Here is a 14,306-nt window from a genome sequence, read left to right as displayed (position 1 = left end):
AATTTTTTCTTAAATTTTTATATAGTTAGAATGTTAATAAATAACATTTACATTGTATTTTAATTAAAATATTTTAAAGAATTTAAATTATTACTTAATTAAATAAAAATGACTTATTAAAAAGATTTGTTTTGATATTTTTTGTATATCATCCTAAATACACACATTAATACTAGTAATTACTAAAATAAAAGGAATTAAGTAGAAGGAAATAAAAGTAGATGAATTTGATAATATCTTATAGAAAAGCTTTTTAAAAGCTCCATAGACGGGAATTTGACTTTACAAGTATTTGTTGGTAATTGATAGGTTGATGACTTATCTAACAATTTGGCCATGTATTGTACATGTTGGTTATTTGTGATATAAGTTGGCTATGTGGTGTATATATTGGAAACTTACATTGCAAATTAGACATGTGTCTTGCAAATTGGACATATGTCAAATGACTTAAAAAACTTCGCAACGTAGCTCCTAAGTTAGATAGTCCATACAAAGGAAAGAATAAAGCTTTTCTCACTCTTATCAATGCCTATTTTGTTCTTAGTCTTATTTCAAGAGTCTTTAGTCGTCTCATCTTTGCGAATAGTCATTCTAGTTTTAATATTACAACTATCTTTAAGTGAATATTTATTCTCTTCTAGTAATACAAGAGTATATCAATACTTTGGTAGTTTTGTGATTTATGTCCTTGAAATATATACAAAGTATATTTAGTAGATAAAATTTTGCTTTTGAGAGTTTTAGTTTCTTCAAACTAACTAATTAATAAAAAAAAATTAATGATATGTGGAATTTCACTTGAATTCAAAAAAATACATAATGTAATACTAATAGTTTCTTTAAGTTTTTTTTAGTCAAGAGTTTATTTTTATTTTTATTTTTATTATTATAAATTTGTGCTTTAACTTTAAAAGATAAGACAACAAGATTAATAGACATTGATATTTGTTAATATATATCTATTTTGTTGAAGTATTAATTTGCATACAATGTATCATGATGTTTTGAATATGAGAATATTTTATTATTTAATTTTAATACTATTAAAGAATAAATAAGATTGGTGAAAAGAACAAGACAATGGAAATATTTTTGAGATGAATCTCTTGTAGAAAGAGAATCAATGTGATGCTTGAAAGATTATTATTATATGTATAATATAGGCTACTTAAATTACATTATCACTTATGAAAGTTTTTTCATTAAATAGATAGTATATATTTTGAATATTAAATTTACGATTATTTTCATATTTCTATTAGAGAAGAAAAAGTCACCAATACATAATATTTGATCAGCAGTAATCACTTATGAACGCATATCAGTTTAAATATTATAATTACTCCAAGCAGAAGTCAGTGGCACGATTGGAATCTCGGCGCTTCGTCCGCCGCGATCCCGATTAGCGCTGCCGATTTCGTCGAGCACTTCTGATGAGACACCTGCTGCTGCAGTGTTGATCTCGACAACAGACGAAGCCACGCACTTGTGATCGTCTCGCGGTCTACGAGACCCCAGCGTCCCACTCGCAGTTTCGCCCTGACAATGAACAGTTCGATAAAGACCAACTTTCCACTGATCGCAGGGCTATCGATATGTACGTGATCGTTAAGAACCTGTGAGAACAAACACACGTCTGCAAAAACCCATATCGTGAACTGCCGGTTCGAGTGAGTAACACTTGGTGGGATTCTGTGTTAAATCATCAGTCGGACATACTTGGTAGAGGAAGCATCATTGTGTCGATAAGCGAGATCTGCGATACTCATTGCCACTGCAGAAACCTGCAAACTAAGGTCTCCGGCAGGCAAATCCAACTGTTCAACCTAGGAGCTGGTTTCTCAACCACACCCGGTTGAAGCTGGGTCCGAGCAACTCTGTGAGCCTCTAGTTTGCCTCCTGGTAGATCGTGGATGGTGATGCGCTCGCTCTCGCAGCAATCGTCTGTATTGAAGGTGAGCTTCTTCGCTGCTATGCTGGTTTCTAATGAGAATTCCTGATGCGCCCAGTGCAAGCCAGTCTTCATTTTGTACTCCTCTCCGATGTCGATGGTCACTAGCTTTGAAAAGTGATTCTGGTCTCGGACTCTTAGCGTCAGCCTCTGTTTCGTCTGGTTGATAATTCGAGTGACGAGCCTTTTCTCCATTCGATGATTCACTAGATGTGTGAGGACGAAATATCAACTGGACTATTTCCCGATGTCTTGAAATTCAAAGAAGTGTATTTAACGGTAAACTCTGCGACGCTTTCCAATTGCTTGTGACTGTGATTAATATCATGCACTCACGAAAATTCAGCAAATGAAATTCCGAAAGACTACCAAAAGTATTCAAAAGCAACTGATTGAAGAAGAAGCGCCACTTGACAAACACAGAGTAAGTGAAGCCCAATCGTCCGAGAGACGATACAAGCAAAACACTCCCTCTCTACACTAGCTATTGCGCAACCTGTGCCTTCAGCGGGTCCAAGCGAATCTGTTGAACGAGTAGTCTAAAATTTTAGTCGGGCAGAAATGCACACTAGCAAAATCTTGCTTGTAGCTTCGGGTAAGGGTGGCGTGAAAGTCCACAACGGCAACCCCGTGTTGTCTCCGTCATTGACTGCTGCGTGTCGAAGTATGCTTAGATGTTCCACCGATGTAAAGAGCTAATAGCCCCTCTTGTTTGCCTATCCTGTGTGTGGATGTTGTGTTGAAGCTTCGATGGCTTCGTTTAGGGTACGCAACCGAATGTAAAAGTCAAGTCGCAATAGAGATTTGCAGTTTAAGAAAATGATAATCCAAATTCTTTTGAAAACAGTAAGGTGGCATTGACATATTTTGCAGGCAAATTCGAGGACCCACAAAATCGACCCCAGTTAATACGTGTGGGACCCAGATGGTTATTTTAACATAGTCTGCAGAGGTGGAAACTTTCGGAATCGTCAACGGAAAGCTTGCCATGGCATCCCGATTTGCTCACTTCCGCTCTTAGTGATTCCAAGCTGCTTCAGCTGACGGAGCGATGGCCACGGACGAGGCAGCTCATGTGGCGTGGCGAGTGAGGACGCTGTCTCCCTCCTTCTCCCGGGCATCATCTTCCTCTCTTGACACAGCCCTGGTCGAAGAATTTGCGCGCTTAGAGCGCCGAATCTTTCCCAAGCACGAGTCTCTCTCGTCGTCCTTTTCTCAGGTGAGTCGTCTTTTTCCTTCTTTTTCTTCTTTGAGTTATTGAGGATGAAAATTGAAGACGTCGATCTGTTTTTTTAGCTTTTTAATAGTCCCTGTAAAACATTTTATAGCATTTATGCGGTAAGCAGTGATATTTGTTAGGCCTTGAAGGTGTTCATAGGGTTTACAAATTTCGACCGTCGCTGTTTGTCAATTTACTTCTGCTCTTCTCCAAGCTGCCTTTCCCAAGTTATCTAGGTTGTATCTCTAACTTTCATCAGCTTTTCCGTTCTGGCTTATCTTCGTTTCAATGGTAGAACTCGCTGGGTTCTATCACTGGCTGGTGATTTCCTGAAGCTGTACCGCAGTGAATTACACGCTAGGAAACGTACTGCCCTAAAAGGTGACCGAAGACAGCATCGGACAGGCAATTTTAAATTCGTGAGGAGTAGGTTAAAGCTGAAGCTGTCGAAATACTTGCTGGAAACTTTTGACCTAAGCTGAAATGTTATAAACAGGAAGTCAAAAAAAGGAACCAAACCATGCTCTACGTTTTGATAGGCGATGTAGTTAAGGGCGAAGGAGATACTGAGGAGACTGCCGATCCAGCTAAAGTTGCTGGTTATCTTATGTATTCATGGACGTCACTTGCAGCCTCCATTACTAAACTTGCAGGTATTTCGTGGGTTTTTCACGTTCCATTTCAGTCGTGCATACATTTTTTTACCTACATCTTGGACCGTGTGTTTCAATGAGCTCAACTACGGAACCTAATTCGAGATTCGGGTGAGCAACCGTGATAGAATCAGGCCAGACTGCCTTCACTGATAATCGCTATTTGAAGTACTTGCAGTAGTTACTGAATAAAAAATCAATGTGAGCTACATTCTAACAAAATAGTATATATATTTTTTGCGCCCACATGTGATTCAACTCATTTCTTTATCCCATGAGTGGAAACAGGTTGCTGACCAATGATGTTGTTACAGTAAGGGAGACTTGCCGGAAACAAGGATATGGTGAAGCACTAATAGATGCAGCTGTTCAACAAATTCGTGATAGAAGGCTTCAATGCGTGAATCTTCACGTAGACCCAGCTCGTTCTGCTGCTGTTGCTTTATATAAAAAGAAAGGGTTCTACGTAGAGACAACCATCAAGTCATATTATGCTGCAGATCGGGATGCTTACAGGATGGTTCTGCAATTAATTTCTCCGGAAAACCAATGAGTAAGATGCTCAGGGAAATCTTATTCCTTCTTGTACACAGCTGAGAAGATGCATCAGATATCTGCTTCTTTCATCATATTGTTGACGATGGTTTCTCAAGCTCTGGACTTTGCCCCCGTTGAGGTACTTCTGTGCGTGTTGATGCCACAGTTGGAAAAGTGTCCCATGTATCACCTGTAAGATTGCTGAATTCAATGTCACTCCTAATGGTGCTCTTACTGGAGCCTGTGCCACCTACTTTGGTTTCTGTCGTTGAAGAAGATAGTGGTCGCGAAAACGACAATGACTGCGAACTCCTCTGAGGTGGTCTTTCTGCCTCTTGCAACAAAGGCTCTAAAACACTCACTACGTACTGCCAAAACCCAATATGATGTTAAAACTGTGCCCGCATACAGAACATAGGTCCTCTATGCTGCAAAAGTGAAATCGACTAATGTTAACGGCTGCATACCTTCATCGTAGGTCGAGTTTGTCTTTCAAAAGATGCACATTTTAATGCAAGATCAACCAGATATTTAAATATTCTTTTTGGATAATCTCCCTCCAGTCTAGGATCTACTATGCTGTGGAGTGCATCTTGACATGCTTCCATCTTCGCCCTTGTCTGGACACAATATTAACAGTCTCAGGTGATTACAGCTCCTGAATAAAGAAAACTACCTCACAGCACGTTTCTAATGGTTTAATTGATTTCATCAGATGCATTAACTAAACTCGTTGAAAATATTATGAACAAAAAGGTCCCAAGTAATATGACCTCTTAAATTTCTGCTCTTTTCAGCTTATTCAACAATGTTAGCAGTTATAGACATGAGAATATGCTATTGTACAAAAGGCTACCAAGGTTGAAATGGATCATGCCGTAAATCAAAAAATAAAATCCATGACACATCCCCATTCACTGTTTTAGAGCTAAACGGCTTACCCATTCAACAATATTAGTATCCTCCTCAAGTCCATCAGATTCAATCGCTTTACGGCCGGTAATGAGCTCAAGAAGAACGATACCGTAGCTGTAGACGTCACTGGCAGCAGTCAATTGTAGACGAAGGAAGTATTGAGGGTCCCAGTACCTGAAACAACATAAACATGCAGCTTACATATTTGCAGCAATTATCGGTACAACAATGGACTATTATGCGAACCACTGCCAACGAAGAAAAAGAAAGTTTTGTTGAAAGGTAACGATGGGTACCCTGCTGTCCCCACTGGCCTTGTAGACACATGAGTGCCCATCTCAATCGTTTCTTTGGATATACCAAAATCCGCCACTTTGGCTACAAGGTTGTCATCAAGCAAGATGTTGCTAGGCTTCACATCCCTGTGAATGACAGGGGGGTGCTGTGGAGAAGCCAATTCAGGTGAAAGTTTTAATCAGTAAGTTCCAATTATACACAATTATACACAATCTTCTGGAAATCGCATTCAAATCTCTCCGAAGTTTTGCCAAATATTCAACGTTGAGCCACGTCCTAGTGGAATATTAAACTGAAATAAGAACCAAATCAAAACGAAAACGAAGTCTGAAGCATAAATACATTTGTTCATTATATATATATATATATATATATATATATAAATCAATTATTTGATTGTCTATGAGACAAAAAAAGTACCGCAAACGAATGCAAGTAGTCTAAGCCTTGAGCAACATTGACAGCAATCTCCAGACGCTTGTACCAGTCCAATGTCACGTGCTTGCCTGCAATAATGTACATAAATAAATAACTAAATTATCAACGAGCATTTGGAAATCACTGGATCACTGGATCACTGGATGAAAACATTTGGAAATTTTAGGATTACCAATACAAAAATGATGATGATGAGACGTCATACTCTTCCACATGCAATCAGATAAATCAGTGATGCTACTTAGAAAGGTGCCGCTTATACCTTGAACATTTCCATGGAGAAGATCGTGAAGATTTCCCAACTTCATGTACTCATATACCAAAATCTACTCAGACCCAACATAAAAGGGATTAATCAGTCTGGAAGGAGCTTAAATTTCTTTGTATCAGAGTCGCAGGATAGGCCACTGCTCAATGCAGGTTGAAATATGTCACAATGCTGCTAAATTATAGTACATGAAGAAAGTTCTGGGAACATAATGACAATATATAGATGACACTCAGCAGGCTGGATATGAACCTGCTGACCACCGTCGTCGCAAAATCCCTCCAGTCGTACCAAGTTCTTATGGTGAAGCCTGCTCAATAACGATACCTGGTGGAACAAAACGAAAAAATCCATGAATGTCTTCCAGTTCCTAAATTTAGATAGAAAGGTGCGGTACAAGTTCGTTCTAAGCATTTAACTGAGAATTATTTCAAATGGGTGATTGGATCACTTACCTCATTTCTGAACTGTCCACGGCCAGTCTCTGACGAATAATCGGCAATACACGCTTGTTTGATTGCAAGTGAGCGTCCACAAGGGAATTTTCCTACAAAAACTTTGCCGAATCCACCCTCTCCAATCTCATTTGCCTTATCAAAGCGGTTTGTTGCCTTTATTATCTCCTTGATTGAGAAGTGATGCACACCCCCTGGAGCTTCCCAGGATTGGGACAATGACCTCGTACTACCTGCCAACCTCTCAATGCATATCGTTAGCTAAGTCCTGTCCTCACGTTAGGAAGAGAACTCAATTGAAGACTTCAAGATATAAAATCCAGCTATTTTGAATGAATCAGTCCTCAAAATTATTTTGCAAGGCGGAGAGAGGTTGTAATTGCAGCATGCATTTCTCACCTCCGTTCTCAATTTGAAAGTAGTCGGGATGGGAAACTGCTGGTTGAGATTTTCTTGACTTCTTTCTGGCTCTGAAAATGAAAAAAGCCACCACGAGAAGTAGGAGGAATACACCCCCTACTACACCTCCAACTATAGCAGCAATTGCCAACTTCTTGCTCGAATTTTCAGGATCTGCAAGTTAGAATTTAGAGTATGTCAGAGGAATAGAAGCGTTGTCCCACACATACTATCACTTATTTTTGATGTGGCACAGAACAAGCCTCAAGTGAAAAGATACCATCACAATATTCAGTGTTTCACAAGATGAAGCTTGCTCGATTTTTCAAGGAACCAACCTCGAAAACAGATGCATGTCGTGGTGTTGACCATGTGCTGCCCGCTAGGACAAACTGGACATTTTCCTGCGCTCAATTAGCCAAATAAAACTGGATAAGTATATCTTCTCCAGAGAAAACTTGAAATAACCCTCAGATTATCAACATCCTCTACCGAAGCTTGCGTCCAGAGAAATTACTCAACTTATCATGTGGCAATTTTAGATTGAGGTAGGATCAACGTACAAGAGTTCTAAGCGAGTCCATGAAAACTAGCAGTTAGAAATTACAAGTAAGTCCATGTACCGTTGCTGACAGCGAGTTGAAAATTTAAGCAATTTAGGGCTCTGACACAGGCGGAGTCCAAAGAACCCTCGTTTTCCCAGCAGTTATAATCAAGCGCCGCCCTGTGATAATTAAGATCATGAATTCAAGACCTCAATTCTAAACATATTCGAAGGGGAAAAGTGGACACTATAACGTGGTTTAGAGCCTTCAAAAGCAAAGGGAGCTCATTGAGGTACGAGGCACGGCCTACTCACGTGATATTGTCGATTTTTGGCCGAACTCCTTCCAAGTAATTGCAATCAGCATATCTGCAAGATCAAGAAGACGACGGCGTGGCCTGTTATTTCTTGCTGATAAAACTTACCACACCAATCTTTGTGGAGGGGTAAATTGGTACCAGCAAACTCCACCACATTTAATGCCTACTACTTACAAGACTCACAAGCAGAGAAACAGAAACAGCATGTTCCCATTTCCAACTTTCCAAACAGGTAAGACATTAAACAGTTCGTCTAGGATCGTCATTTCGGAATACTTTACTTACAAGTACTTCAAACTGGGCGCGGTGCTGATGTTCAGAACTGGTAATGTCTGACCACTTAGCTGATTATTGCCGAGTTGCCTGTATCCCAGTGTCAGAATCATGTCAATCACACATTCTTCTTAATATTATTTCAATCAGAAAGAAGTAATACATTGAACAACTGTGTTAATGAGTTTCCTAAAAGAAAATAAGCATCCTAACCAAGCATATGTACGTATCCTAGGCGAGCAGGAGAATTTATCTGGAACAGTAAGCCAGGGTCACATTAACTTACAATATTTTAATTGCAGGCATTTTCAGCAGCCACGAAGGAAGCCCCCCGTACAAATAATTGACATTGATCTCTCTGCATCGCATCAGGAAAAGTAATCAGAAACTAGTGCAAAATCAGCTGGAACTCTAAACTTGATCAACCACGCTTTCAAATTAACGAACGAAAAATCACAAAAGTTTCCTCTAATTCAATGCAAGGGAAGGTCTGAGGAACCATACAGATCTTGCATGCTGGTCATTCCACGCCATGTGTCTGGGATAGGCCCTGTAAATGTATTCTTGTAAAGAAGTCTTTCACACATTCCAACACCATCACATGCCGAAAGAGCGTCAGTTGAGTTACCCAGTTTTCCATGTGAGCTATTAATCTACGGACAGGGTTTTGAGCTCGATATACACATGTTGATCAAGGAAAGAAGATTTCGTAACTTACAGCTTTTTCAGAAGGGTGAGCTTTCCGTATTCCGGAGGAAGACCACCGTAGAGATTATTCTTATTCGCGTTCCTGCAGTTCGTAGTGTTAGCAATTTGTCAACCATTACAAGATCCAAGTCAGGATGGGAAATCACATTGCAGTCATTGCAAAGGGAAGATTGACTCACAGGTAGGTTAGATTGACAAGGTTGCCAAGTTCGGGTGGTAACACCCCGTTGAGACTATTACCCCAGAGAGACCTGGAGAAATTGCTAATTCGTCAAAGTATGTAGATAATCTAATATGCAAGCAAAATCAATTCACACTGATGAAATCACACACTGCACAGATACCCACGTACAGTTCCTTCAAGTTTGTTAAGGAGCTTAGCGCGCTTCCAGGAATGGTTCCTCCAAACGAATTATTTCCAAGGTACCTGTTCAGCAGAATAAAGAGTAAGAATCCGCTCATGGCCTGAAAAGCAGATTGAGAGGACACACTGGGGCAATACTTTTGTAAAATTGAAGTGTCCATCGTGCTTGACGTACAGATATTGCAGGTTGTGCAGAGTTGAGATTCGCAGGGGAATTCCGCCTTCGATCAGCGTATTGTCAAGCCTCCTGTGGTTAAGGAGACAACGAAGTCAAGTTGCAAAACCTAGAAATTTCATTATAACTCCGACAACTCCACTACGTAATGGCACAGAATGCTGCCAGTACAGAACGATTTTTGTCAAGGGTGCATGCCACTTACAGATCCGTGAGTTTCGTGAGCTGAAATATAGCTGTGGGGAACGTCGAAAGAGATAACTCATTCGATGTTAGAATCCTAGATACAGCCACGAGAAACATCATGCACAAAAAGTAACCGGGTCACAGAGAGCAAACCTTCTATATACTTCGAATTGTGTGAGAAAATGAAAAAGATACTTACTCTCTGGAAACCAGGATTTAAAGATATTCAAAATGTAGTGAAAGACTCACTCACAGTCTTTCAAGGTTCACCAGAGTCCCAAGAGCAGTGAGGTCGCCTGTCACACGATTCCACGGGCCACAGCCTTCACATGTCTTGTCATTTCCCAAATCCAAGTATTTCAACAACGTAAGTCTTCCCAAAGCAAGTGGAATAGGCCCTCTTAAGCCCGTATGTGTCAAGTTCCTGGCGAAAAGCACCAAGTACTCGTAAATATTCCAGTGTAGTACTCCGTCATATGCAGAACACTTCCAAAATGTAAAGCATAGTTCAGAGGATTTAGGGCTGATCTTACAAGGTGATGATGTTGCCCATCGTGTCACAATCGATGCCTACCCAGTGACTGACACAAGGGTCTGTTCCTGGTGTCCATGAAGTAAGATTCTGGGTTATCCATCCGGAGTTTTTCACTTCCTGCAAGGCAATGCCTGCCCACTACAGAGTCAGCGACATCAAACTTGTCCTGATCATCAAAACCTGAATCCTCCAAGTGCAAGATGATTTCCATGGCCTGCGATATTTTCAGAATTTGGGCAATAAATTCCTTCATTTTCTACTTCATATAATTTTCTGAAAGTTGCCACAGATCTATGGTTTTCCCAAAGAGTTGTAGGGAAAAATTCTTGCTAAAACGTCGCGATTTATTTTTTCCCCTAAATTCTACATAACTTTAAGAACCCAAAACTTAGTTGGCCATCCCTGGGATCCTATTCGGAATATGAGGCAAGAGAGTACCTTGTTCTAGAGTAGCATGACTTAATCTGCAAAAGAAAAAGTTGAGTCCCAGGAACAGGAATATTGACGAGAGAAGCTTCCTGCGCCATATCCTTGGCATAGCGTCCATCTACAATCTCACATGTTACTGCTATACACAATCTCCTCACCCTCAGTCTGAAAAATTCCTGGAATTTGGATACCTAAAACGTTCCTCTTTGGAGTTAATACTTCTCATTCCTAACTTCCACAGCTGCATTTTCAGAATTCTTCCATAATCGAGTTCAGCTGCTGATGATGATTCCGACTACAAGATCGTCTTGCTTCAGCAATATTCGAATCCTGAATAAGACTAGAAAGCCAAAAAGAAGCTGCTAAATCAAAAACTCCGAATCGGGATGCATCAGGCTCTCTGGTTCACAAACTATCACTAGATGCTACCACATAACTTACAACACGTCGTCTCCAACCAACGAGTGATCCTCATCAGAAGTTTGAAACCTGTAACCGGGCACATGCTCCCCTGTGTGGTTAACCGGCCGTTTTTTTTTGTAGTTCGTGGTCGTGCCTTGGCTTGTTTACCACCACAACAATGTCCTTGAGTGGGTGCGTTCCATGTTCAAAACCATGGAGTAGTCACTACTCTGTCTATACTCATCTAGACTCTGGACCGAGCCTGTGCGCCTATCGAATACAAAATCGTCAACTACACGCCAAAACTACGTGCTTAGCTTCTGACGTGACTCTCTCCACGAGCTGCATGAGGGAGCTAGAGCCTCATCAACTCAACCTCTCGATTCTATGGACCAGCAGAGCTCTCACCTGGTCACAGCTTGAAAGATGAGCTGGACTTGTGTGTTGGGAGTCGGAGCTACGCGAAACTTGCTGCCATTGAAGTGTATGACTGACATTTAGAGGCAGAAACAAGGCTATCAGGAGCGCGGGCTCTTTTTACGTCAGTTGACATGAGCTGTGTCTTCACTAGTTTGTTGCCTACACCCTAGCCTTAGCTCACTGTTACTCACACATCACACCACAGAGTTTCTGAGTTGGCCCAATCTAACCTGCTGCCTACAGCTACAGAATCTCATTCTGTAGATGCTAAAGCTCTCGACAGGTTTAATCCTTGATCAGGACAAAACAATCCGACGTACACTCAGTATATGGAACTGGGACTGTTTGTGGGACAAGCAGAAGATTGCTTGTACTGTCCAGACGAAGATGTCTATGGTTTTACTCCTCCTTTACTTGTACTGTCCAGACGAAGATGTCTATGGTTTTACTCCTCCTTTACTGAAAGATAACGAATCTTTTGTGAGTGGAGCTGGTGACGTGGAACCAGGACAGTTTCCAATAGTGTACCAAAATGTCAAACAAACAATGGTTACCCGTAGTAGCCAGGTTTGACCTCCTTTAGGACAGATGAGAAAAGATGATGTCTTCCTCAGTAACATCTGGCCTGTACAAGCCCAAGAAATCAACCTACGAAACAACGCTCCCCACATCTTCGAATTTCGGATTCTATAGAAAGAAATATCTCAGACCCTTTGACTATAGTGCATCCGATCAGCGGCAGCCAGTTGACTGCAACTTAAGCCGATTTTTCGATCCTCAAAGTGATTGACAGCTTGGACATTAATGATCGTTTCGCGCCACGGCTCATCAAGGTCGTGATCCACGAGTTTCTTCGTCAACGACCTCCTGCCTGGAGTGTGACGACTTGCCTGCCATTACACTGCTCATGTCAACTGAATGCTCTGCTTCGGTTGATGCACCCTCACTACTTCAGTCCTCTTATCTGCCGATACCCATCTAACGGGAAAGTCTAGAATTCGGCTGCCGTCGCAGCGAGGCAGTGCCTTCGGTGAACATCTACATACGGTCTGACCGTTCCCGTGTGTGCGAATTCAAACCTGGACGACCGCAGAAATTGCAGTAACAAGTTGAGGAGAACAGACGGCTGGAAAGAACGCTTGGAAATAGAAATTGACGCAGTCGGAAGGATTCGTGTGTAGTGCTAATCTACACTAAACTGAAGCTTCCGAAACTGGCATCCAGCGAATAGGCCACCTTGGTCGCACAGACAAAGCATGATTTTCATATGCACAGAGCGAGAAAGTACACATTGTGTTTAACCGCGTGAGGATCTGCCGTACCCACGAGTTCAGATGCGTCAGGTCGACGCTCCTGCACCGTTTCTAGCAACGACGCGAGGCATTGCGCCGCACTATCCGTTCTCACAAGACTCTTCTGAGGACCTCCACAAGATGATGCCGAGCATTTCTTTCACAAGTCTTGTGTTAAGAAAAATCAACCTTGCTACGAGAATGTGTATGGAAAAATCATTCAGAATTGGTTAAAGTAGTGAGAAATGTAATGAAATCTCGCAAAGGGGGGGGGGGGTGAGTGGTTTTGTAACTGGCATGGTTTTCACAATATTTTAGGGTTTTCACCCACCAAAGAAGTTTCGGTGAATAAAAATCAGGCGAAACACATACACGTGAATGGTAGGCTTAATAACATAATTGACTTGGAAGTGTGTGGAAACTGAGGGAATTGCATGCATAATATACTCACAGGTTTTTATTGATAAGATGTTTTTAACATTCAAATATGTATAGTAATATTTTTTATGAAAAAACATCAAAATGTATGCATTATGCCCAAGTCTAGAATACAACACCTATATTATTAAAGAATGTAGTCACAGATCAATTCAATTCAAAAAGAAATCAACTTTTCTTTTACACTACTCTTCAAATATTGTAAGTTGCAAAAATAAACACAACATTTTAAGCTGCTATAAACATAAAGTTACACATAAAAAATATTTCCTATTCTTAATTTATATTACAGTTTTAATAATTTTGTATAAATTAGGTTTGAAATCAAATAATAGATTTTGGAATGATAATTGTGATTATATTGTTTAAATCAATTGTAACAAATTAACAAAAATAAAATTATCTTAGTCTATATTTATCGATTATAATACAATGTTTTTATCAAATACCATTTTTTTTCTAAAATTATAGTTATTAAAAAATGTTGTATTTCTCAATTTTTAGTTTTATTTTTTATAATGTCATCTCATGGCTCTATAAGAAGACCTTATTAGTATCTATAGTTAGGTGGTAATAAGGTGAATGTATTCTTTTATTGGCATCATTTATCATCAATTACAAGCAAAGATATTTCTACATATGCATAACCACCTTCACCACCTTAATAGAATATATATATCAGCAAAAAAGTCAACTAATTTTTAACTCTAACACTGTAATTTTTTAGACACCTTAAAGTTATTAATCAAAATAAAGAAAAAAAAAAAAATTATTTCTATCAATATTTTTTATATCCTCAAAACACTTTTTTCTTCACTCGTCTTCACAGTTCATCTTTTTTAGGTATGTTTAAAAAGTTTTGAGTAAAATTATTTTATAATTATTATTATTTAATAGTCATTAAATCTTTAACTTGTTTGAAGATTGCATTCTATCCATATCAATTGAAAATAAAATTATTAATAATTTTTTAATTTATTTTAATATAGGAATTAAAAGAATATCCTACTATATCTATGTCAATTAATTAAACTATACATAATTATTTTTAAATTTTTGATAATTTCAAAAAGATTAGAACATAT

At 39.6% G+C, this 14,306-nt stretch overlaps 2 protein-coding genes across 5 annotated transcripts; one reads left to right on the top strand and one right to left on the bottom strand.

Annotated features, from left to right (window-relative positions):
• The first annotated feature begins 2,973 nt into the window (after nucleotides 1-2,973).
• LOC112276453 (uncharacterized) lies at nucleotides 2,974-4,478 on the top strand. 2 transcript variants are annotated; one of them, XM_024507789.3, is made up of 3 exons: nucleotides 2,974-3,173; nucleotides 3,670-3,826; nucleotides 4,141-4,478. In XM_024507789.3, the coding sequence occupies exons 1-3, from the start codon at nucleotides 3,006-3,008 to the stop codon at nucleotides 4,377-4,379; spliced, it is 564 nt and encodes a 187-aa protein (XP_024363557.1). In that variant the 5' UTR covers nucleotides 2,974-3,005; the 3' UTR covers nucleotides 4,380-4,478. The 2 variants fall into 2 exon arrangements, with proteins under 2 accessions (XP_024363557.1, XP_024363568.1); XM_024507800.3 differs by having other exon boundaries at nucleotides 4,115-4,478.
• LOC112276442 (uncharacterized) lies at nucleotides 3,667-11,659 on the bottom strand. 3 transcript variants are annotated; one of them, XM_090248232.1, is made up of 24 exons: nucleotides 11,480-11,659; nucleotides 10,679-10,704; nucleotides 10,239-10,371; nucleotides 9,959-10,129; nucleotides 9,725-9,799; nucleotides 9,520-9,591; nucleotides 9,333-9,407; nucleotides 9,160-9,231; nucleotides 8,991-9,062; nucleotides 8,777-8,848; nucleotides 8,559-8,630; nucleotides 8,285-8,362; nucleotides 7,995-8,048; nucleotides 7,759-7,859; nucleotides 7,474-7,539; nucleotides 7,136-7,309; nucleotides 6,737-6,969; nucleotides 6,534-6,608; nucleotides 6,276-6,339; nucleotides 5,996-6,081; nucleotides 5,575-5,720; nucleotides 5,305-5,452; nucleotides 4,831-4,983; nucleotides 3,667-4,731 (listed from the first exon to the last, which is right to left on the bottom strand). In XM_090248232.1, the coding sequence occupies exons 1-24, from the start codon at nucleotides 11,566-11,568 to the stop codon at nucleotides 4,453-4,455; spliced, it is 2,586 nt and encodes an 861-aa protein (XP_090104358.1). In that variant the 5' UTR covers nucleotides 11,569-11,659; the 3' UTR covers nucleotides 3,667-4,452. The 3 variants fall into 3 exon arrangements, with proteins under 3 accessions (XP_090104358.1, XP_024363546.1, XP_024363540.1); XM_024507778.3 differs by lacking the exon at nucleotides 10,679-10,704 and having other exon boundaries at nucleotides 11,480-11,605; XM_024507772.3 differs by lacking the exon at nucleotides 11,480-11,659 and having other exon boundaries at nucleotides 10,239-10,357; nucleotides 10,679-11,468.
• Between the last annotated feature and the right edge of the window lie 2,647 nt (nucleotides 11,660-14,306).

This window comes from Physcomitrium patens, chromosome 2, assembly GCF_059467195.1.
Source record: "Physcomitrium patens ecotype Gransden chromosome 2, ASM5946719v1, whole genome shotgun sequence".
Taxonomy (NCBI): Eukaryota; Viridiplantae; Streptophyta; class Bryopsida; order Funariales; family Funariaceae; genus Physcomitrium; species Physcomitrium patens.
Note: the sequence above shows the minus strand (reverse complement) of the source record. Positions and strands in the feature narration are given on the sequence as shown.